Raw genomic sequence first — 22,428 nt, forward strand, 5'->3', positions numbered from 1 at the left:
TATTCATGTCAATAAACTTGATGTGTACACTCTTATATACTCAATGTATTCTTATGTAAACAGTTGTCCTGATAGTGTTTTCTCTAAATTGAAAATGATAACCCTCCCTGTCTATGTTGTTTAAGATTAAATAGTTTTTTACATTAATAATTCTCTTTATCTTTTGTAGCTTCAAAATAAACTTTAAAATAAAAATGTTTGCTAACATGATTCTCAGTACCTTTTTGACCAAAAATTAAGCAGGGGCTTACGTCAGAGGTACGTTCAGCGGTTGGGACGCAGATGGTCTGAAATGGCCTCGTATGAACAGTGGAGGTTTTAGTGATTTGGAGGCCCCAGGCAAAGACCAATGTGAGGCCCTTCTCCATTTTGCTTAACGCAATCATAGCTAGTGAACAAAAACTATTTGGAGGCAGCTCTTTTCAGTTCACAAAGCCACAGAACTAAAGGACAGACCCAAATGAGAATTCTAACTGAATAACTTCAAATGACCTTCAATCAGTTAGAAGAAGACAATATGGCAAGCAAAAGATTATAAGTATATAATATTTAATTCTTTCAAGACAAAAGTATAGTACATGCTTTTTTGATAAAGCATTTGAACATGCACTATTCTCTAGGGGTAGAAGTACCGGTCTGAGCGGGTGTCTGGTTGTGGTGGGCTGCTGCTGTCTGTCGGTGTCGCCTCTGGCACTTTCCTCCCACACTACAGCTGGTTCACCGCAACCAGCAGAGTCAGTAACGCTAGAAGTTGTAGCAGGTGCGGTGGGTGCACAACAGGCTGAGGCAGCAGTAAGGCTTCTAACGTTAGCTAGCTCAGCTACTTCAACTAACGTTACACCTGTTGTAACGTCAGCTAGAGTGAGAGCACTTATCAACCAACTTCCTTCGACAGACAGGAAAACGATTTGCAACTATATACGAAAAAATAGGCGAAATATCGGTAACAACCTGCACCTAGTTATGCAAGAAAAATGTCCTCGTTATCCTCCAGTGGTTATTTTACTTTCGCGATTTGTTATGTGCCGGCAAATAACTCAGAGGTGGTCCAGCTCTAGTTTGGTTGCTAAGGGGACGTGTATCGACCACCCCATATAAATGAATGGAACTTAAATTTGCTAGCATACTGTGTAAGTGTCCTGGCTTGCGTATTTGAGGTTAATATGAGAAAGGGTGGTCCCTATCAGCATGTCTAGGAATCAGTACATATTCACTCTTGTAACTCAAGTCGCAGAACGCAAAATAGCCGTTAGGAAAGCAGTTTGAAATGCGCCATTGGATTTAATGGGTCGCGATGAGATAATTCCGAGCGTGTTGCTTGTCTTAAAGTTATAATAAATAAGGCTGTATTAATATAACTAAATGTATATGTATGACGTTGGTTTTTTACATTTAGACAATGTATTATGTGTATTCTTACAGGACTTATATTTAAATAGGTAACAATGTCCAGTTCTCTCTAATAAATGCGAAGTAAATACACTAGCGGTTAGGGTGGTCGATAATCTACTTGTTGCTCCTCCGTCGTGGAGTCTCTGGCTGTTTTATTGAAGAATTTCGTCAGTTTAGGCAAACTTTCCTTAAACTGGGCATCTTCCTTCCTCCTCCGTCTCTTCTCAAACCCACTTTGAAAACGTTTTATGGTAACAGAGACTCTGCCTCTGATGGAAACTCAAATTCCTACGTCATTGATTAGGCGCAAATGCAGAAAGGTCAAGGTGGAATAGTCCATTAAATGTGAAATGTGGGTGATAATAAATATTGGCAAATATAAATATTTAATTGGATAGGCCCACATTTACATGTAGATATATTTATTTTTTTATCTATTATAGATTATAGTTTGTTTGGAGTGACAAGAAAGGAAAAATGTTTTATAAATAAAAAAAATAAAAATAAAAAAGGAAACACAAATTCACGAGGCCCCTTTGGCAGACGAGGCCCCTAGCAAAACCGCCTATGCGTATGGCAAGCACAAACATGCGCAGTGTAGGTGTTTTCCTTTTCAGAAACTTCCCGGATTCAGCCTGGACTGGCAACTTTACTGCCTAGCCTACATAATTTGTGTGGTGTATATAGATAAAACATAGACTGTGCAATATGACCATGATTTATTTTCCACCTTTTTCAGCAGAAACATTAGCTCTGCTAATTACATTTATCTGCTTATTAATTGTGTGAGTATCGCGTCTTATTCGCCTTTTACTTGAATGAGTAGCCTATCGCGTCTTATTCTTTCTCTCTCGTTTTGGAAAATCGACGCTGCTGTTTTGCATGTCTGACTGAAAACTGACGAGCAATGAAAAATCGGTTTAAAAACGGACGAATGTTTTGGGGTAAATTAAATAAAAATACACTCATATATTTAATCTGACTGAAAACGAGTTAGACGTATCGTTTCTGTGGTGCACTAATAATCATTAACAATACAGTACAAAGGACAGTCTGGTGTGTGGAGTAGGCTATGACCTGTTGATATCGGGTTGCATAACTAGCCAGTATTGGCTGAGCATTTCATTGTGATATTTAGTGAGACGTCTACAGATTCCCATATAATAAAAAACACCTTCAGACTTGATAATGTCAGTTAGTTAGCCAAGATGACATCGGTATCTGTATGATTTAAAAAAAAAAAAAGCAATTTTATACCGATATACGGCCCATAATGTGTTATGTGTTTTTTCTCTCTTTGCAAAAGAAAGCATTTTTATTTTGTTCACATAACGCTTAGGCCTATTGTAGGATGTTTGTGATGATTGTACATGTGAGGGGTCGACACAAATCGTACGTAAGTAGCCTACACATGCACAGCCAAAAGATAAAATCTATGATAAAATTGTGTCATAACGAAAAACTTACCTAAAATATAGATACAATAAAACTGTCGCGCATTTTAATCGTTTTGCCGTTCACGTGTACTTGCGTACCGCGTATGTAAACCCCTGCACAGTTATTTAAGGTGTAACTATTTTCTTGTATGGTATGGTTCAGGTATGGTTATTGGCCATATGGTGTCTTCAAGAAACTTGGAATTCCAGGCCCGAAGCCTTCACCATTCTTTGGCTCTGTTTTTGAATATGCTAAGGTAAGTATTATAAAGAACCCCTAAATTCTGAAAAAAAAAAAAAAAAACCGGTGGTGTCAACATTATTTTGCATAATAACCAAACAAATTGATAGTATAGTACCTTATTAGTGGAGGAATATGTATTCCCTGTTTTTGGAGATAATGCCACATATTTATGATGCATATCTGTATATTTCAACAGGGTTTGCATCAGATGGATATGAGGTGTTTCAAGACATATGGCAGACTTTGGGGGTTAGTATCTGTTTTTCAACTGAGATGTTAAACAGTGTACAACTTCTATGAAAGTGATCATATCAAAAGGGTTTATCCAGTTTTTTGAATCGGAAGGGCCAAGTTTTATTGACTGAAATTCCTACAGTACATTTGGGACGTTTAATACCTCTTGCTTTAAACGTAAGGATGCATGAATTTTATTTGAATGAATAAACTATTCAAATATGTACAAACAGATCTCAAATCTTTTTTCTATTATTTCCCTGACTGTTCATAGAGTGTATGAGGGCAGACTGCCCTTATTATGCACAGTGGACACAAGAATGATCAAAACAGTTCTGGTGAAAGAATGCTTCTCCTACTTCATCAACAGAAGGGTGAGCCCAAAGGCCTAATATTCAAGATGTATGCATTTTAAATGCGTATAATATTACCGTCCTTCCAGATTAAGTAATTACCTTCACTAACCTTACCAATGGAAGATCCGGTATTTTATTGCTAGGTCACTTGACGCATTTTATCAGTATGCTAACCACACAATACAACATTTGCATTAATTTAGGAGTTTATTTAACTAATGGATTATTGTTCACTTTATGGTGTGTACGGCCCTATTTTTTTTAATAGCACAAATCACTGCATACTGTAAAAACAGAAATAATAATTTCAGTCTCCTGTGGTGATGTCAGTTTCACAGTCTAATGTGTGATTGTGTTGTCATGGGAGGGGTGGTATTAACCTGGTGAGTATATGAAAATCAATTTTTTGTAAAGTTTTAGTGATTTCAGTCACAACTGAAGCTACTATTTTCTAACCTTAATAACTTCACGTTGTTGTCACAAACTGCAGTTTGGTGTCCACAGTGTTTTCTCTGTAGTTTTACCAGTACAGTTGCAGGATCCCCTCACTTGAATGGCATGTGGGAAGCTCCCTGATTGGCCAGTGCACAGCCATACTCTCACCACACCTGCAGCTCATTACACTCTGAAGTCCTGTCCAGCTGCATTGTGTGTCATGTATACTTGTGCTGCTAAAATACCACAACTTGTTTGGACGTGACTCTAATTTGTTGACAAATTTGTTGACTTTGTGTCCTTGAAACATGTCCCGATGTGTTTGCTGTGTTTCAGGATTTCAGCTTTAACGGTCCCTTCGACGATGCGGTCAGCAATGCTCGAGGTGAAGACTGGAAACAAAAACGCAGTTTGCTGTCCCCTTTGTTCAGCAGTGGCCGGATCAAGGAGGCAAGCTAATCTTTCCACCCCATGCTATGCTGGGCCTGTAAGCATAGGATCACATCAGTCTCCCCATACTGTAATCCTCGATTAATTGACTTTAGTAGAAAATTGCATGGAAACCCATTGCCATTTTGGTGTTTATATATGGTGAAACATATAGTTCATAGTTCACATAAATCATTAAATATCAAAACATAATTCATTAGTTCACATCATTTCTTCCATGCTGTCATGCTCCTGGGGCACTGCCCTGGTCTTTGAGGCCACACCTCCACTTCTGACACCAGTGTCGTGGCAGGCCTCGAACCCAGGTCTGTCAGGGGTGAGGCAGCTGCACTAACTGCTGCACTAAAGATGAATTCACCTTTAGCAGGGCAGTTAGGCAGCCACTCAGGCAGACTGCAATACTACAATATAAAACTCCTGCAAAATTTGAAGACGGATGGAAGGATTTTTTTTAGTGAAATATAATTTCAACAGAAACACATTTTAGACATCTCGCAAAGATTGCATAGATTGCAAAAGTCAGGAAACACAGTCACTTCTGTGATGAAAATGACCCTCTTGTCTTTTTTTCAGATGCTTCCATTAATGAAGCAACATTCTGATAAGTTAGTTCAATGTCTTCAGGAGGTTGCTAACCGTGATGAAGCTGTGGAAGTCCGAGAGTACGTATAACAGATGTGCTCTGTGAATCCTCAGTAAGGATCTCAGTAGTGATCTTAATTCCCAACACTTGTTTCCTGCCAAAAAGTAGAACTGTTAATTCAGTTCTGTATAAGTGTCTGCCTTTTGTGTATTTATTGTTGGCATCAAGAATGCTACTACTGTTTACTGTTTGTTCCATTTCAGGTACTTTGGCGCATATTGTTTGGATGCTATTGCAAATGTTGCCTTAAGTATCGACACAGAGTCCCTCAGTAAACCAAATGACCCCAGTGTTGTTAAAATAAAGAAGGCGTTCACCTTGAACGTAGATAATCCAGTATTTCTTTTCTCAGGTAAATATACATTAGCAGATTATTGGAATAATACATTAACTTTTTGATCTGTATGCTACAATGGAAATTACTGAGGAAGTTACTGAGATGTACTTTATTCTTTGTAAAATTAATATAGTGATGGCATGCCTGTGAAAACTCTGTAGTTCCCTCTGCTTGCACTGCATCTGCATTACCAAATGTTAACAATGTCTATTTTTATATAGCAATGTTGCTAGCCCTGTTGTAGTGAAGACACCACAATCAATCCCTAAGCTATTAATGGAACTGATTAAATACAGAATCACTTGTTTAAAGAAAAATAGTAGTACAGGTAGCTGAAGAGGAATTATGTTCTCCTGATGATAAGGGTGAGAGATGGTGAGGTGGCCTTTGTATCACTGTGTGTGTTTGAGTCAAGAGGGGTGCACAACACAGAGGGGTCAGATGAAAGTTGTAAGTGTTCATTTATTGAGCTTTGCTCTTGCAGTGGAAAGTCTTTGCTCTCTCAAGGGAGAATCTTTGCTCTTGCCATGGAGATTGGTGGTTTGGCCTACCACTGAGGAGACCGGGCAGAGTCAGGGCCGGATTGAGACATAAGGAGGCAGTGAGATGTTATTTGTTTGTAGGTGAAAATTCCCTGTAAGATGTCACATTTTCTGAGCTGGCTTTTCCACCTGTTCTTTGGTTTTATCCAGTTCTTTTTCCGTTCTTGAATCCCCTGCTGGAGAAAGCAGGTTTTTGCATTTTCCCGCTAGCTGAACTGAGGTTCCTCATTTCTGTAGTTGAGAAAGTAAAGCTGGATCGAGAAAAAAATGTCCAAAAGGTAAGGTTTATTTTTATGGGGTAAGGTGTAAATCATCGTCATGTAATATATGTTTCGGGATATTTACAATATCATATTGGTATTAAAGTATATTATTCAAATAAAGTATGCCCTAATTTGTAGAGTGAAAGTGATTTTTTCTGAGGGGTTAAACAAGGTTTTTCAGAGATAAACTTGACCTGAAAGTGAACAAATTAAGTCTAAAAACGGAAAAATCTATCATCTCATACTTCTCAACCGAATATTAATAAATGCTCTGCTGGGAAAGCATTCATCCTGTATTGCTCTTCTGCAGAATCGAATGGATTTTCTGCAACTGATGATAGAATTGCAATTAGCAGAAACCAAACATGGTACCAATGGAAACAAGAAAATCAAAGGTAAAGTTCAAAGTCCTAGTGCAGAAATCTTATTTGCTGATTTATGTCATCACAATCACTGCATAGTGCAGGAGTGGCAAACCATTTTCAGGGATATGAGTGCTATTTAGTATCTGGGAGTTGATGAGGGGGCTAAAATCTGTTCACATTTGTCATATAGTTAGCTGCTATTGTTATTCAACATTAGCATGTTATTTTGTCAGAAGCATATTGCTTTGATTTTAACAAAATAAGTTGTGCTAGCATTGACAGACGGTAAAGAATACATTAATTGGTTATTTATGCCCTTCCTATGATATTCTGCGCTTGTTTCCTAATGTCTGAGAAACCATCCATGAGTATGTTTCAGTAGGGATAGTTCAGCAAAGGATATTTAAAGAGCTTCTTACTATCTTATCATACTTCCCAATTAACAACTCTAACCTGTAATTCTCTAGGGGTTAAAGGGCTACTTAATTCCCTACAGTTTTTATTCTTTGGTTGTAAAGCTTTGGTTATATTTTGTGTGTATGTCTGTGTGCATGTGCACATATCACTCATCTCATTTTGCCTCTACAGGTCTGACACACCGTGAGATCTTGTCTTCAGCAGCAATTTTTTTGGCTGCCGGTTTTGAGACCGCTAGTAAATCGCTTGCATTCTTGGCATACAACCTGGCCACCAACCCTGGAGTCATGAAAAGATTGCAAGATGAGATTGACAAAGTGTTCCCAAACAAGGTGTCTTACAGGAGCACCCTCCGTAGTAGCATCAACTCTGTAGCAGAAATATCCAGAACATTTCTGGAAATTTCACAAAAAATCTATTATTCCCTTTGTTCTTGTAGGCCCCTGTGATGTATGAGCAGCTGGTTCAGATGGAGTACTTGGATATGGTTTTGAATGAATCTCTGAGGCTGTACCCCATTGCTCTTCGTCTGGAACGACTGTGCACAGAGACCATCGTTGTCAATGGGGTGACCATTCCAAAGGACACTCTCGTCACGATTCCAGTGTTCGCTTTGCACCGTGACCCAGAACTTTGGCCAGAACCTGAATGCTTCAATCCTGAAAGGTAACAGTAACTCAGTAACTTTTTCTGGCAGTTGTGTCCAATTCATTCACGTTTTATTTCCATACCTAATGTACCTTCACACGCTGCAGAATCCACAGGAAATATCAAGGGGAGGCACCACAGGTGAAAAGGGAGAAATCTGAAATAACCTCCCAGTGAAACAAAGTGGCTTCAGAAAACCTTTTTTTAAATAATTCTTTGAGGCCAAAATGTTACAAATAAATATGGAATAATTTTCATATGGGCACAACTTTATACTGGCAAGCAGTGATGTAGCCTATATGTCCATGTCATAATATGCTACTAAATTTCAGTAGTACACTTTTACATGTATAGACTGTATTGTCAGCAAACACAAGTGCAAATTCTGTCATTTTCACTGGTGAACCCAACATTGTTCTTGAAAATGTGGGGCAAAAAAGTAAGTGATTTAGATAATTAATATTTAATATTGTGGTTCATAAAATAGTAGAACGTCTTTGATGTGACTGGTTTATTTGATGTTTTATAATATTTGGTGTATACCCTTTCATTTAAAATTTTGTATGAAAGTTATGGAATATTGTCCTGGACTCCTTTTAGGTTTAGCAAGGAAAACAAGGACAGCATGGATCCCTATGCTTTTCTGCCTTTTGGTGCTGGCCCTCGGAACTGCATTGGCATGAGGTTTGCTGTTGCCCTCATGAAACTTGCTATAGTTCAGGTACTTCAGAACTTCAGCTTTGTCACATGCAAAGAGACAGAGGTAAGGTCTATTTTTTATCATTTATTTCATGTGCATGTTTTTTGAAGTTATGAAATTGTTAACCATGGGAATCATAGCGCTGACAGCGAAAAGTCTTTGTTATAGCGAATCATTAGCTTGCAATTGGAGCCTGAAATGTGCATCCTATACTGAAACATGCTCTCAGTATGAGTTACCCTAGGCCAAATGAAATGTTGTACAGATTGACGATTATCTTGAACTTACACAGTTCCACTCAAGTATACAAGTCATGGATCTTCAGTCTATTGAAAACCCAAGGACCACAATAGCAACACTTGAGACGGATGACAGCATACTGGCCAACTATGACATTGTTTGTTTGTGTGTGTGTGTGTGTGTGTGTGTGTGTGTGTGTGTGTGTGTGTGTGAGTGTGTTAGTGAGTGTGTGTGTGTGTGTGTGTCTGTGCATGTCTACTCTGAGGGAGTCTTGTGCATATGCAAATATAAAAATATCCTAATACTTTCGAATCCATTTATCTCATCAGATACCACTCCAGCTGGACAAATTACCTCTTCTTGGAACTATAAACCCAATAAAAATGAAAGTTGTCTCACGTGGCCCTACTATGAAAGAAGAATAAAACCTTGCCAGGGAGATCTCCTGTATAGCAGGTTTTCTGGCTTGCTTTATTTCAACCACGCTACGAGAAAATGATTCATGCATTCATTTTAATTGTATATTTTCTTTTTAATTAGTGGTGAAATTAATGTGGACTAACTATGCAAAATCACCAGCCACTTTATAATCACTGTTCACGTCATGCATTTGTCACTGTATTTTCATATTTATGCACGTATTTCTTCTACTGTAGTTTTAACGATTCTATGATGTGTTTATGTTCTGAATACAGGAGTTTTAACAGCTGATACCCTCGTTTAATGTTTTCCACTCTCACACAAACACAAGTGCATCAACAGTTAAAACACCTCACTTGTTCAGCATGTAAAATAAATGTATTTGATTTAATTTATTAATTATTATCAAAGACATCAATTATCAGTTAAATTGCTGAATTTGTTGATTGGCAGAGCAACCTGTTGCTATCAAACTTTATCAAAACGCACAACCAGATTAAAAATGACGAAATGAATGTATTAAAGTTTCCTTATGTTGTTGGAAGCTGAGTTAACCACTATGATATTATTATTTAAAAAATCAGATTTAGTCTCTTCATAAACAGACCAAACATGAATATGTTAGGAGGTAATCCAGCTCAGCTATTGAATACCTCTAAAAAGCATGAAAGTTTAATTCTGCTTGCAACAGCAGAGGTGATATTTGTAGGCAAATAATTGTTAATTATTGTTGTTGTAATCTCCACCTTCTGGCAAAATATTTTCACTGCAACAAAGCGAAATTGGACCATGTTGGTTTTCACTTGAAACTGGAATTGGTCTTTAAAAGTAATTAAAGCAATTGCATTTATCTTTATCTTCTTATCTCATTCAACAGCTCAATGGCTAAAGATTTCACTGAGCTGTTTGTAGAATCAGGTGTGCAAAATTAGGGTTGAAATTAAAACCTACCGAAGAGTAGATCTCCAGGAGCAGGGTTGGGCAGCCCTGATCTAGAGTGTCTGGAAAGCGAAGTTTGTGACATTAGTCTGTATGAATAATCTTGTAATTTGATTGGTTCTAGCAAGTTGTATCTAGTGTTGACATGACTGGAATTGTAATGCACAACTGGAATGCCATTCTTCACAAGATCATGACTCATTAGAGAAGGTAATTTACCTTGGTTTACTAGCTGAGCCCATGGAAAGTGTACAGACTGATGTCTCAACCTGGCCAAGTTCAGAATTATGAAATGGTACTGACTGTTGCAATTACAGAACTGTGGTATTCTTCTTGCTTTCCACGGCAGATCTTCCTTTGTATCAACACTTAAAAATACCACGTTGTGTGATTTTCTAACATAAAATTGTATATATGTGTATACACAGGGCATATGCAATTGTTGGCGTTTGATCTTTGGTGTACACTGTTTGAAGTATACCAAACAGATGTAATGTCATGTAATAAATTGTTCTAATTGTGTCTAATTGTGTGATTAAATAGTTTCTTATATGAATAAAATAAACCCTTAAAAATATTTGCTAACATGTTTCTCAGTTTTTTTTTGTTCCTGGTTTTTATTACTCCCAATTAGGTATGGCCACCTGCATAGTCCTATCGTGCAAGGTGTGTACAGGGACTCATGTCCTCTGAAACGTGCATTGTGCAGGACTGTAATTGCAGAGATAGTCCAGTGTTTGGAGGAGGCTGCTATTTTCACTCCGATGCACTTGCATGACATTGGACCCTTTTTTCTTCCTGCTCAAACAGAAGGGAACACCTGCCAAGACTGCTGATACATATAGTGCGTCCATCCTGAATGAAACTGTAATGCTGATTTACCTCAATGTTCAGCCACTGGGGGGGGGGGGGGGTGGGGGGGGGGGGGGATGGGGGTGTGTGCGTGCAGTTCAAGATGTCTGTGGATCCAAAGCACCAGCTCAGTGATCTAATCGTATGAACTGCTCCCCGAGGGTCTGCCGAGCTCTGAGAGGCTAATTAGCAGATTTCAATTAGGGTGATTATTAACGATTTGGACATTTACGCTGTGCTCTTTCCACCTTCTGAGCTTCAGGGCCTCAGAGCTCAGCCCAAAATGTGTATGACCTGCTCCACACAGATAAAGTGCCAAGGAGGCGTCTCGCATTGTCAAAATGTCTTGTTAAAAAAAAAAACAAAGTTCATTTTTTCCGTAAAAGGCAAAATGGAAAGTACATAATGAAAAATAAGAGATATATGAATGTCACATTTTTGAGCTGCAGGACGTTATGCTGCATTTGGAATTTCTCCCTGTACCATTCATTCATCTTTTTTGCAATTGCAATCAACAGCTAACAGCTGTGATCAGTGAAGCCATTTTTTCTCCCGTTTCCTTCAGATGAGGCTGCTGTAATGAACTATCTTGTGGAGTGGTGTGTGGTTAGGTCTGCATATCCCCCGGTGTATAAGGTTAAGCTTTATCTTTCATTGAGTTCAATGGGCTGAATTTAGAATTCATATTTAGATTATTTTATCTTGCTCAATAAACTACTTCATGGTTTCATTAAGCTCATGCTGCTGCTGTAGGTTTTAAGTTAAGTTTCCTTGACCATCCTCAAGGACCATAATTTGGCCACTATATTTGTGCGGTTTGCAGTGTGTCTTGCTTGCGTTGATGCAACAGCAATGTAACATGCCTTCTAATCAAAGGTGAGAAATAGTTTTTTTATTATCAATGATTCATTGAAGACGTGTGTCTGACTGTGCTACAATCAAAACTTCACTTCTACTCTTTTATACTTCACTTTTGGTTTTTTTCTCAGTAGTCTGATTGTTCATGAGAGTATGAGACAAATGCATTCCTCGACACAGATCTGCCATGATTAACACTGCTGTTAAGGGGATACTCTTGAAAATGAGATTAATCCTGTGTTAGCCCATTCTAATGTTGTTTTCAAGCCTTCATTTGTGGCTTGTTTAATCTGTTCAATTGAAATTTAGTGTGAGGTTTTGGGGGGATTGGCTGTAGGGGAACAAATCTCCTTAACTCAAACCTAATATGCTATCTTGTTCTCTGAGGGACAATAAGTTTAGGCAAAGTTTAAGTAGGTTTAAGGACGAGGCCTACAGATGGGCATCTCTCCGATTAGCGTTAACTCTGGCCCAGGGCCTCTGTGTCAGGCACTGGATTAGGACATTACGAAGAGAATGACAGAGTTTTGGGGGCTTTATTCCCTCTCAATAACATTCTTTCACATATTAACTTAATACCACCCTAGGTAGCTACTTTGTCATGCAGAGGACCTTAATCTACTGATGTGAGTCTATCTGCTGAGTCTTTGATGCTCCCCCAAACCCCGCCCCCCCTACTGTTTCTTGGAGCAGCGAGGCTTGTGTAAGACAAAGCACCCATGACAAGAACAATCAGTGGCACACTGGCCTTATCAACTGTGGTGGAGGAGAGCGGAGGTGGGACATCAGGAAAAATTCAAAGCAACCAAAGACAGCTGCAGTTCCAGATCACACCTCTGCAATGAAACTCGTCAAATTTACATCTTTTTTTAATAAAATATTTATTTGTTTCTTTGTGGAAGCCTGAACTCAATTTATCTCTTGTTGGGCACTCTATCGGGGACAACCTTTGACCTGCCACTGAATGGCCACCAGGATTGATGGAAGAACGGGAGCTCACTCTCCTCATTCAGGAGTGGAATTGGCCGTGTCCCCTGGTGCTGGGTCTAAGCGCGTGTTAGCAGTTGTGGTGTGGTTTTTCTCCAGCCTCAATGGACTCAATGGTTGCCTTTGGCAATCACACTACTATTATCTCACATCACGAGGGTGAACATTCCGCCATTAAGTTAAATTGCCAATGTTTATTATTTCACAGCTTTTGAAATTCTTGTTATAGAGAGTTGTGGGATGCCTTATTGGACATGGTAGAGAGTCCTTTGTTCATTGGTGAAAAACGCAAACCCTAGCTGTAACCCAAACCATAACCCTAACCCTAGCTGTAAACCTAACAATAACCCTAGCTGTAACCCTAACCCTAACCCTAGCTGCAACCCTAACCCTAACCCTAACCCTAGCTGTAACCATAACCCTAACCCTAACCGTAGCAGTAACCCTAACCCTAACCCTAGCTTTAACCCAAACCTTCAACCCTAGCCATAACCCTAACCCTAACCCTAGATGTAACCCTAACCCTAAACTTATACTCTAACCCTAGCGGTAACCCTAACCCTAACCTTAGCTGCAACCCTAACCCTAACCCTAGCTGGCACCCTAAGCCTAACCCTAGCTGCAACCCTAAGCCTAACCCTAACCCTTGCTGTAACCCTAACCCTAACCCTAGCTGTCACCCTAACACTAACCCTAGTTGCAACCCTAACCCTAATCCTAGCTGTAACCCTAACCCTAACCCTAGTTGTAACCCTAACCCTAACCCAAAATCTAACCCTAACCCTAACCCTAACCCTGACCCTAGCTGCAACCCTAACCCTAACTCTAACCCTAGCAGTAACCCTAACCCTAGATGTAACCCTAACACTAACCCTAACCCTAGCTACAACCCTAACCCTAACCTTAGCTGTAACCCTAACCCTAGCCGTGACCCTAACCCTAACCCTAGCTGGCACGCTAACCCTAACCCTAGCTGCAACCCTAACCCTAACCCTAGCTGTAACTCTAACCCAAACCCTAGCCGTAACCCTAACCCTAACCCTAGATGTGACCCTAAACCCATCCCTAACCCTAACGGTAACCCTAGCTGCAACCCTAACCCTAACAGTAGCGGTAACCCTAACCCTAACCCTAACCCTAGCTGTAACCCTAACCCTAACCCTGGCCGTAACCCTAACCCTAGATGTAACCCTAACCCTAACCCTTACCCTAGCTGCAACCCTAACCCTAACCCTAGCTGGCACCCTAACCCTAACCCTGGCTGCAACCCTAACCCTAACCCTAACACTAGCTGTAACCCTAACCCTAACCCTAGCCGTAACCCTAACCCTAAACCTAGATGTAACCCTAACCCTAACCCTAACCCTAAACTTAGCGGTAACCCTAAGCCTAACCCTAGATGTAACCCTAACCCTTACCCTAGCTGCAACCCTAACCCTAACCCTAGCTGGCACCCTAACCATAACCCTGGCTGCAACCCTAACCCTAACCCTAGCTGGCACCCTAACCCTAACCCTGGCTGCAACCCTAACCCTAACTCTAACACTAGCTGTAACCCTAACCCTAACCCTAGCCGTAACCCTAACCCTAAACCTAGATGTAACCCTAACCCTAACCCTAACCCTAGCGGTAACTCTAACCCTAACCCTAGCTGCAACCCTAACCCTAACCCTAACCCTAAACTTAGCGGTAACCCTAAGCCTAACCCTAGCTGTAACCCTAACCCTAACCCTAACCCTAGATGTAACCCTAACCCTAACCCTAGTTGAAACCCTAACCCTAACCCTAGATGAAACCCTAACCCTAACCCTAACCCTAACTGCAACACTAATCCTAACCCAAGCTGTAACCCTAACCCTAACTCTAGCCGTAACCCTAACCCTAACCCTAGCTGTAACCCTAACCCAAACCCTAGCCGTAACCCTAACCCTAACCCTAGCTGTAACCCTAACCCTAACCCCAGATGAAACCCTAACCCTAACCCTAGATGTAACCCTAACCCTAACCCTTACCCTAGCTGCAACCCTAACCCTAACCCTAGCTGGCACCCTAACCCTGGCTGCAACACTAACCCTAACCCTAACACTAGCTGTAACCCTAACCCTAGCCCTAACCCTAGCCGTAACCCTAACCCTAAACCTAGATGTAACCCTAACCCTAACCCTAACCCTAGCCCTAACCCTAGCCGTAACCCTAACCCTAAACCTAGATGCAACCCTAACCCTAACCCTAACACTAGCTGTAACCCTAACCCTAACCCTAGCCGTAACCCTAACCCTAAACCTAGATGTAACCCTAACCCTAACCCTAACCCTAACCCTAGCGGTAACTCTAACCCTAACCCTAACCCTAAACTTAGCGGTAACCCTAAGCCTAACCCTAGCTGCAACCCTAACCCTAACCCTAGCTGTAACCCTAACCCTAACCCTAACCCTAGATGTAACCCTAACCCTAACCCTAGTTGAAACCCTAACCCTAACCCTAGATGAAACCCTAACCCTAACCCTAACTGCAACACTAACCCTAACCCAAGCTGTAACCCTAACCCTAACTCTAGCCGTAACCCTAACCCTAACCCTAGCTGTAACCCTAACCCAAACCCTAGCTGTAACCCTAACCCTAACCCTAGCTGTAACCCTAACCCTAACCCCAGATGAAACCCTAACCCTAACCCTAGATGTAACCCTAACCCTAACCCTTACCCTAGCTGCAACCCTAACCCTAACCCTAGCTGGCACCCTAACCCTGGCTGCAACACTAACCCTAACCCTAACACTAGCTGTAACCCTAACCCTAGCCCTAACCCTAGCCGTAACCCTAACCCTAAACCTAGATGTAACCCTAACCCTAACCTTAACCCTAGCGGTAACTCTAACCCTAACCCTAGCTGCAACCCTAACCCTAACCCTAACCCTAAACCTAGCGATAACCCTAAGCCTAACCCTAGCTGCAACCCTAACCCTAGCTGTAACCATAACCCTAACCCTAGTTGAAACCTTAACCCTAACCCTAAATGAAACCCTAACCCTAAGCCGAACCCTAACTGCAACACTAACCCTAACCCAAGCTGTAAGCCTAACCCTAACTCTAGTCGTAACCCTAACCCTAACCCTAGATGTAACCCTAACCCTAACCTTAGTGGTAACCCTAATCCTAACCCTAGCTGCAACCCTAACCCTAACCCTAGCTATAACCCTAACCCTAACCCCAGATGAAACCCTAACCCTAACCCTAACCCTAGCTGCAACCCTAACCCTAACCCTAGATGTAACCCTAACCCTAACCCTAGTGGTAATCCTAACCCTAACCCTAGCTGCAACCATAACCCTAACCCTTGCTGTCACCCTAACACTAACCCTAACCCTAACTGTAACCCTAACCCTAACCATAGATCTAACGCTATCCCTAACCCTAGCTGCAACCCTAACCCTAGCTGTAATCTTAACCCTAACCCTTGTGGTAACCGTAACCCTATCCCTAACCCTAACTGTAACTCTAACCCTAACTCTAACCCTATCTGTAACCCTAACCCTAACCATAGCTGTAAACTAAACTATAACTGTTACCCTACCCCTATCTGTAACCCTAATTCTAACCCATACCCAAGCTGTAACCCTAACCCTTACCTTAGCAATCTGCCTAACCCTAACCCTAGCTGTAAACCTAACCCCAACCTTAGCTGTAGCTAAGCCCTAGCTGTAGCGACCACCTAGAACACCATAGCAACCACCTCTTAACACCCTAGCAACCCAACACCCTAGGAACCACCTAGAACTCCATAGCAACCACCTAGCAACACCCCAGCAACCGCCTAGAACTCCATAGCAACCACCTAGCAACACCCTAGCAACTGCCTAGAACACAATATCCACTACCTAGCATACGAAACCTGAAATACGTTGTCTTCTTCCAAAATAGTAATACTGAATTCTTATGTAAGAATAATGTTTTCATAATGTATAAAGCTCTGTTCAGCAGAAAGTTGACTTTGCATTGGTGGCAACCACACTTCACAATTTCTGCAGAAATTGTTATTATTACTATTATTTATTATAATGCATTTATTTTCAATAACTTTGAATTTTCCTACTATATGTGGTTTTGTATATTTGGTAGCTGACTATCCTGCAGTCTCAGTCAGAGGCAGAGTAGCACATGTGAATAAGAAATGGTGTGCATTGGGTTGGCACCAGTGGGCCTGGACTTTTTCCACTGGGGTGGCAAAATTGTGATGCAGTTGCCGAATCAATTTGCCCATTTTTTGAGTAGCGAGTGCAGTAATGAATTCGGTCACCTGTCTGAATTTAAGCTGCCCATATGATTGCTGGCACCGCCGGGCGCGGGGGTGGTTTTGATCTTCCCGGCGATAGCAGATGGTTGGGGTTGCCCGGCCTTGGCTGAGAATCACAGGCAGAGGATGAGGGGAAAATCCCTTCTTGCATCCCTTAAGAAGACCATAAGCTTGAGGATAGAAAAAGAAAGGGCTTGAGGCTGGTGGCGATTACCCAGAAGCCACACAGAGAGCACCCACTGTCACGGAGTGAAGAGGTCTGCGTCCCTTCTTCCACATATAAAAGGCGTGGTATGAAAACATTTTGCAGGGGACAAAGGATGGGAGATTATGCTAATCTTTGAGATTGGGTCCCCTGTAATCTGCCCATGTGTGAGCCACTCTCTTTCAAACTCACTTTCTCTGTCCCTCCTTTTCTCCCCCTCCCCCTGGATAGAGGGAGTGGCGCAGCAAGGAGAGGCTTTGTTGTTTAAGATTGGCACTTGTGTTTTTCCCGCCTTCATGTAGTCATTCCCGTTGATCATGAGCCAGTTGGGGCAGACAATGGTCAGTGAAATTAAGTGCCGGTCTGTGGACAGATTCTCTTCACCTATCACAATGAAATTACGTTTTAATTACAAACTTATGTCCTACTAATCCTGTTATTCTAATCTGACCTGCTCCAGTAAGGAAATGACTGCACCGGTTTCATATTTCTGTTCTTCAAAGTCCTCTTCAACAGTTTGTTTGTTCAAAGCATGTATATCTCACAAAGCATGTCTCCTTTGTACATCTCACTGACACAGCACTTTCCACCACCTCTACTAATTGTGAAATATTTTTATTATCAGGGATCACAGAGCTTGCCCTCTGCAATCCGAAAGCAACAGAGTGGGCCTTCTGTGACCAACCATCCTGTGTTTTGAATGCCAATCAGGACAAAATATCAGAAGCTTAATTTTACACACAGGCCTCTCTCTCTGCCCTGAGCAGGGGAATAAATTTGCCAAAACAAGAGCTTGCAAAACATGCTTTTTAAATGAATCCATCATTTCCAGCTCTTTAGCTGCTTTTCAATTCAGCTGTGAGTCTCTGCAATAGTTTGGTTTGTTTCTTTTTGTAAAATGAACTCATTTGGTTTGCAGGTTGCTTTTTGGTTTCAAACACAAAGAATGGAATTGAAAGAAAAAAATATCCACACTCAAACTTTTTGTCTTCACTGCTTCACTAAACATACAAATCATTAATGTTTTAAATTTTAAAAAAAGAAATGATTTTTCCTGCATTATAGTGATGGTTTTCTTGGTAATGAGTCCCATTCTTATTCACTATTATTTATTTAAAATAATACTTCAAATACACCATACAAATGAAATTTCAAAATGAAAGGTGAAATATTGTGAGTGTACTGTATCATTCAGTATTGTGGGTGAGAGCTATCGCAACGAAAGCTTGTTTCATTTGGCCAGTGTCTTGCATTTTGCTTTGTGGTTGCAGTGAAGACAGTCCTCATTATTGTTGCACTCTGCACACAATCTGAAGTAACGCCCCTGGGTCCCGTTCCACTGTGCGCCGGATATGATTATATTATATGATATTATATTATTATTATTTTGACAGTCTCAGTGTGGGCTTGATGCATCTGAATGTAAACTCAGCACTTTGTGTACAATGTGTGTAGAGAGCTCCTCCAACTGTCCACAGCTATGTACCTCATCAACGCTCACAAGTATATGATGACACTCTGGAATGCTCGTGTTTCTCCCGATGGATTAGTCTTCCTGTTGGCCGAATCACAGTCTTTCCTCAACTGCACATGCATCTGTCCTCGAGAGTAATGACTGCGCAGTTCTGTTTGTTGAATGCAGTTAAAAGACGCAGCAGCTGGATGAATGTGTTTTTGGATGGGCTAGTCTGTGGTGCAGGCCTTCAAATATAAAATGTGTAAAACCTAAATAAAAGAACAGCATTCATCCAATTCTGAAGGAGGTTACAGACAGCAAAGAAAGAAAATGATTCTTATGACGTTAAAAATGATCTTACGGACATAAATCTTACATAGTACATATTTCTAAAGCTTTTATGAAACATGTACAACACTCATTACACAGAGTAATATCTTTATTAATCTTTCATTTAATTCTGCCCATTGGTAGTGACATAATGTGCTGTGCTGTACTAGACCATGACCTTTTTCATAATGTGTTATGTCAACATTTATAAAGAATTTAATTTGCTTAGAAATTATTTACACAGTTGTAGATGTTATGGCGTGTACACAGTACATGTGCTTGCTAACAACTTCAGGACACATTATGTAGAATGTGTCTGTTTTTATTACATTATTATACCGTATAGTTAAATACAGTTTGTAGTTTGATATAGGTTTGAGAATACAAAATAATTCCAACATGATTTCAACAGAAAAAAGCATAACACTGTTAATGTGATACTGAATTCTTTAGTGTGCTTTATTTAATAACCAACCGTGAGATGGATAGCTATTCTTATATCATTTTCACACTTCATGCACCTTAGGCCGTGCACATATGATGTTTGCTGTTTGAGCATGTAAGGCCACTGGATCCTAGCACTCTCTCTCTTCTTGTCAAGGAATATTAAGCATGGGAGCTAGTGCACTGAGAGGCACTTGCTGAATTCCCATTCAGTTCCGAAGCGCTTACTCGTGCTAATGATCTCCGAGGCGTTTAAGCTGGGGCGTTTAAGCTGGGGAGGTAGCACTTGGCGCTGTCCTCTGACCTTACGGGAGCAGAGGGGACGGGATAGCATGCCGCAGCCGTCGAGTGATTTCAGTCACCACCGGCGACTATCTGCGGACAGCGTTCTTTCGGGCACTGTTCCCTTTGCAGTATGTTAGAACCACACACAGCTTGAGATTCCTTTAAGAGCGGGGGTCACGTGACCCGGGACTGCCCTGCTGTTCAGTTAGCCGCGGCTTCTCGTTTGAGTGCCAGGCTGCCAGCGGAGCTGTCGGGCTGGGGCCAAGCGTGGCGATGTAACACCGCTGCATTGGCAGAGCAAGTGAAGCTATTTTCCAGTGAAGGCATGCGTTACAGAAATGATCATCAGCAGATAGACTCCAACCCTTTACCAAGTCACACCTGACTACTGCATGGAGGAATTTCTCAGAGTAGTAGCTACCACATTTGGGAGGCATTCCAACAATAACCAGGAAAGAATGTTTTTCTGTTCTGAAAAAAAAAAATAAAAAAAAGCGGTTGGTGGTAACTTTTTGCCAATAATCCCATTTTGGTTTAAATAAAGCCAGGCTAATGACTGCAGTTTAATATTTGCGAAAAGGCCCCACGTTTAATTTGGTCAAGACTGCCGCCTGGTGTGTGATGTCTCTTTCTTTATCTAAAGAGCACTTTAGAAATGATTTTCTGCTGGTCATATCCTGCAAGTGATGTGTTCCAACTTCCTTTCATCTGTACACTTTGACTTGCAACAAAGATTTCAATTATATTTTGCAATGTTTCTGTCTAGTTTTCCCAAAGCACATTCCCATTTATGTATCCCGCGTACATTGAAGGCCAGGAAAGTTACGTTAGCTTTCAGTCAGATGGCTGCAGGCTTGAATTCCAGGTGGGTCACTGCAGCCCATTGCTTCAGTTAATATTCAGATATAAATGTAACTCCCACAGGGTATGTGTGTGTTCCAAGCAAGTAAATGATACAATGAGGTCACCATGCGTTCTCATTTCTGTGACCGAGGGCAGTCAAATTTAGCAAAGTATATATCGGTCGTATTTTTTAAAGAATTATTTAAATCAGCTTACTTCTCAGTTTTTTTGTGTTTTTTTTTTTTTTTTGTATTATTTGCTGATGAATGTTTCTTTCTCCCTAGAGCACTGGTACCTATATCTCATGGGACTATGTCCTTATCTCCCCACCACGGTTGTGTTGTTGTACAACATGAGTATATTTTATTACAACTTCTATGAACACCAATAATAATAATAATAATAATAATAATAATAATAGCTGTCATTGTCATCATATTAATTTTGTTGGATGTCTTCAGAATTATTTTGATAAGTCTTCAACCGTGTGATTCTACAACACATAAAAATAAAATTAGAAAAGCATATAAGTGTAGCCAGTTAAGTTAGATTCTCTAATACACACTTCTGCCAAGCAAATAAATGATATCATACTGTACATTTACCAGGTGGAAGCTGTTGTCAAGCGAGAGGCACGTGTGTCTGAACTATGCTAGCAGTCTGAATGAGACAAACAATGAATTGTGTTTGCGGAGAGCGAAGCTTGGATAATTTGTCAGGCCTTTTGTCTGAGGGATGAGGGGATGGAAGGAGGCCATGGGGGGGGGGGGGGTGGGGGGGGGGGGGGGGGTGGAGGAGGGGAGGCTCTGCTCTGCACAAAGTGAGAGCTCAGATAAGGGCCGAACCTTAGGGGACGTTCATCATTAGCCGGTAGCTGTGAAGATTAGGGATCCTGACGACGCAGTAGGATTACGCGGATGGCGAGGGCTATTGCTTGGTAATTACACACTAATGCACTTATGCGGCCTCCTCGCAAGATGCTTTACGTGGCTTGATCGAAGTCCGCAGTAAGAGGAAACACAATTGTCATGCTGGGGCACGCATACTCTCACCTGTATGCTGATACTGTCACAACAGAGGTGTTGGGCGATTTCAGTGACACGAATCACAATGAACAGCAGTATCAGAAATTGGTGAATTGTCCCTATGAGTTAAGCTTGGCTCAAATATTTATTTGTACAAACTATTATGATACTAGATTGAAAGTCCTGAAAAATATACACATATGGTTTGAGGTTGTTTTACCTTACAAATCACGCTTGATGCCCTAAGCATCTCATTCCTAACTGTCAGTGTCTACAGTGCGTTTAGCAAGAACTTTGAGATGCAGCTTTTAGGCTAGAAAATGGGATGAATATTTCAACAATTGTGCTCCGAGCTCCAGCTGTCCATCTTACCCTACAGCTCCCATTTATTTGGGCCATTTAATAAAACAATGATGATCGTATTTAGGACCAGACTTAAGCAATTTGGAACAACTCGTAATCCAAATTCAATGGCAGGTCCTGTACTTAAGAAGAACCAAAATGTTGTGCTGACTCTCATAGGTCTCTGCGGACAATTGTGAAATTAATTTTTCTTCAGACTTCAATCACATATACTTCAAACTGATATAGCCATAATACAAATTTTCAGAGTATGTAGCTCTGTTTGAAGTTACTTTACAGGGCTCTGATGTAAGGCTCAGAATTGATTTGCAGAAGGATAAAAGGAAGAAACGGTATCTCCTAAGCTTTGTCGGGAAAAAAAGCTTAGCCATCCATTGGTGGTTTTTGCCAGTTTGCCTGCAGGGCATGGACTGGGGGTTGGTCCTGGC

General features: G+C 40.9%; 1 protein-coding gene across 1 annotated transcript; it reads left to right on the top strand.

Annotated features, from left to right (window-relative positions):
* The first annotated feature begins 1,987 nt into the window (after positions 1-1,987).
* Positions 1,988-10,640, top strand: LOC118229823 (cytochrome P450 3A40-like). Its single transcript, XM_035422250.1, has 13 exons — positions 1,988-2,177; positions 2,992-3,085; positions 3,269-3,321; positions 3,581-3,680; positions 4,434-4,547; positions 5,121-5,209; positions 5,394-5,542; positions 6,220-6,347; positions 6,643-6,727; positions 7,286-7,446; positions 7,554-7,780; positions 8,363-8,525; positions 9,032-10,640. The coding sequence occupies exons 1-13, from the start codon at positions 2,101-2,103 to the stop codon at positions 9,125-9,127; spliced, it is 1,536 nt and encodes a 511-aa protein (XP_035278141.1). The 5' UTR covers positions 1,988-2,100; the 3' UTR covers positions 9,128-10,640.
* The last annotated feature ends 11,788 nt before the right edge of the window (positions 10,641-22,428 follow it).

This window comes from Anguilla anguilla, chromosome 6 (genome assembly GCF_013347855.1).
Source record: "Anguilla anguilla isolate fAngAng1 chromosome 6, fAngAng1.pri, whole genome shotgun sequence".
Lineage (NCBI taxonomy): Eukaryota > Metazoa > Chordata > Actinopteri > Anguilliformes > Anguillidae > Anguilla > Anguilla anguilla.

What these genes read in the sequence shown, in the direction of transcription:
- LOC118229823 (XM_035422250.1), top strand. Translation starts at nt 2,101, where the DNA reads ATGACCATGATTTATTTTCCACCTTTTTCAGCAGAAACATTAGCTCTG. An exon ending in TCCAGTATTTCTTTTCTCAG is followed by an intron (nt 5,543 to 6,219) that starts GTAAATATACAT and finishes GGTTTTATCCAG; the next exon opens with TTCTTTTTCCGTTCTTGAAT. An exon ending in TCACATGCAAAGAGACAGAG is followed by an intron (nt 8,526 to 9,031) that starts GTAAGGTCTATT and finishes TTATCTCATCAG; the next exon opens with ATACCACTCCAGCTGGACAA.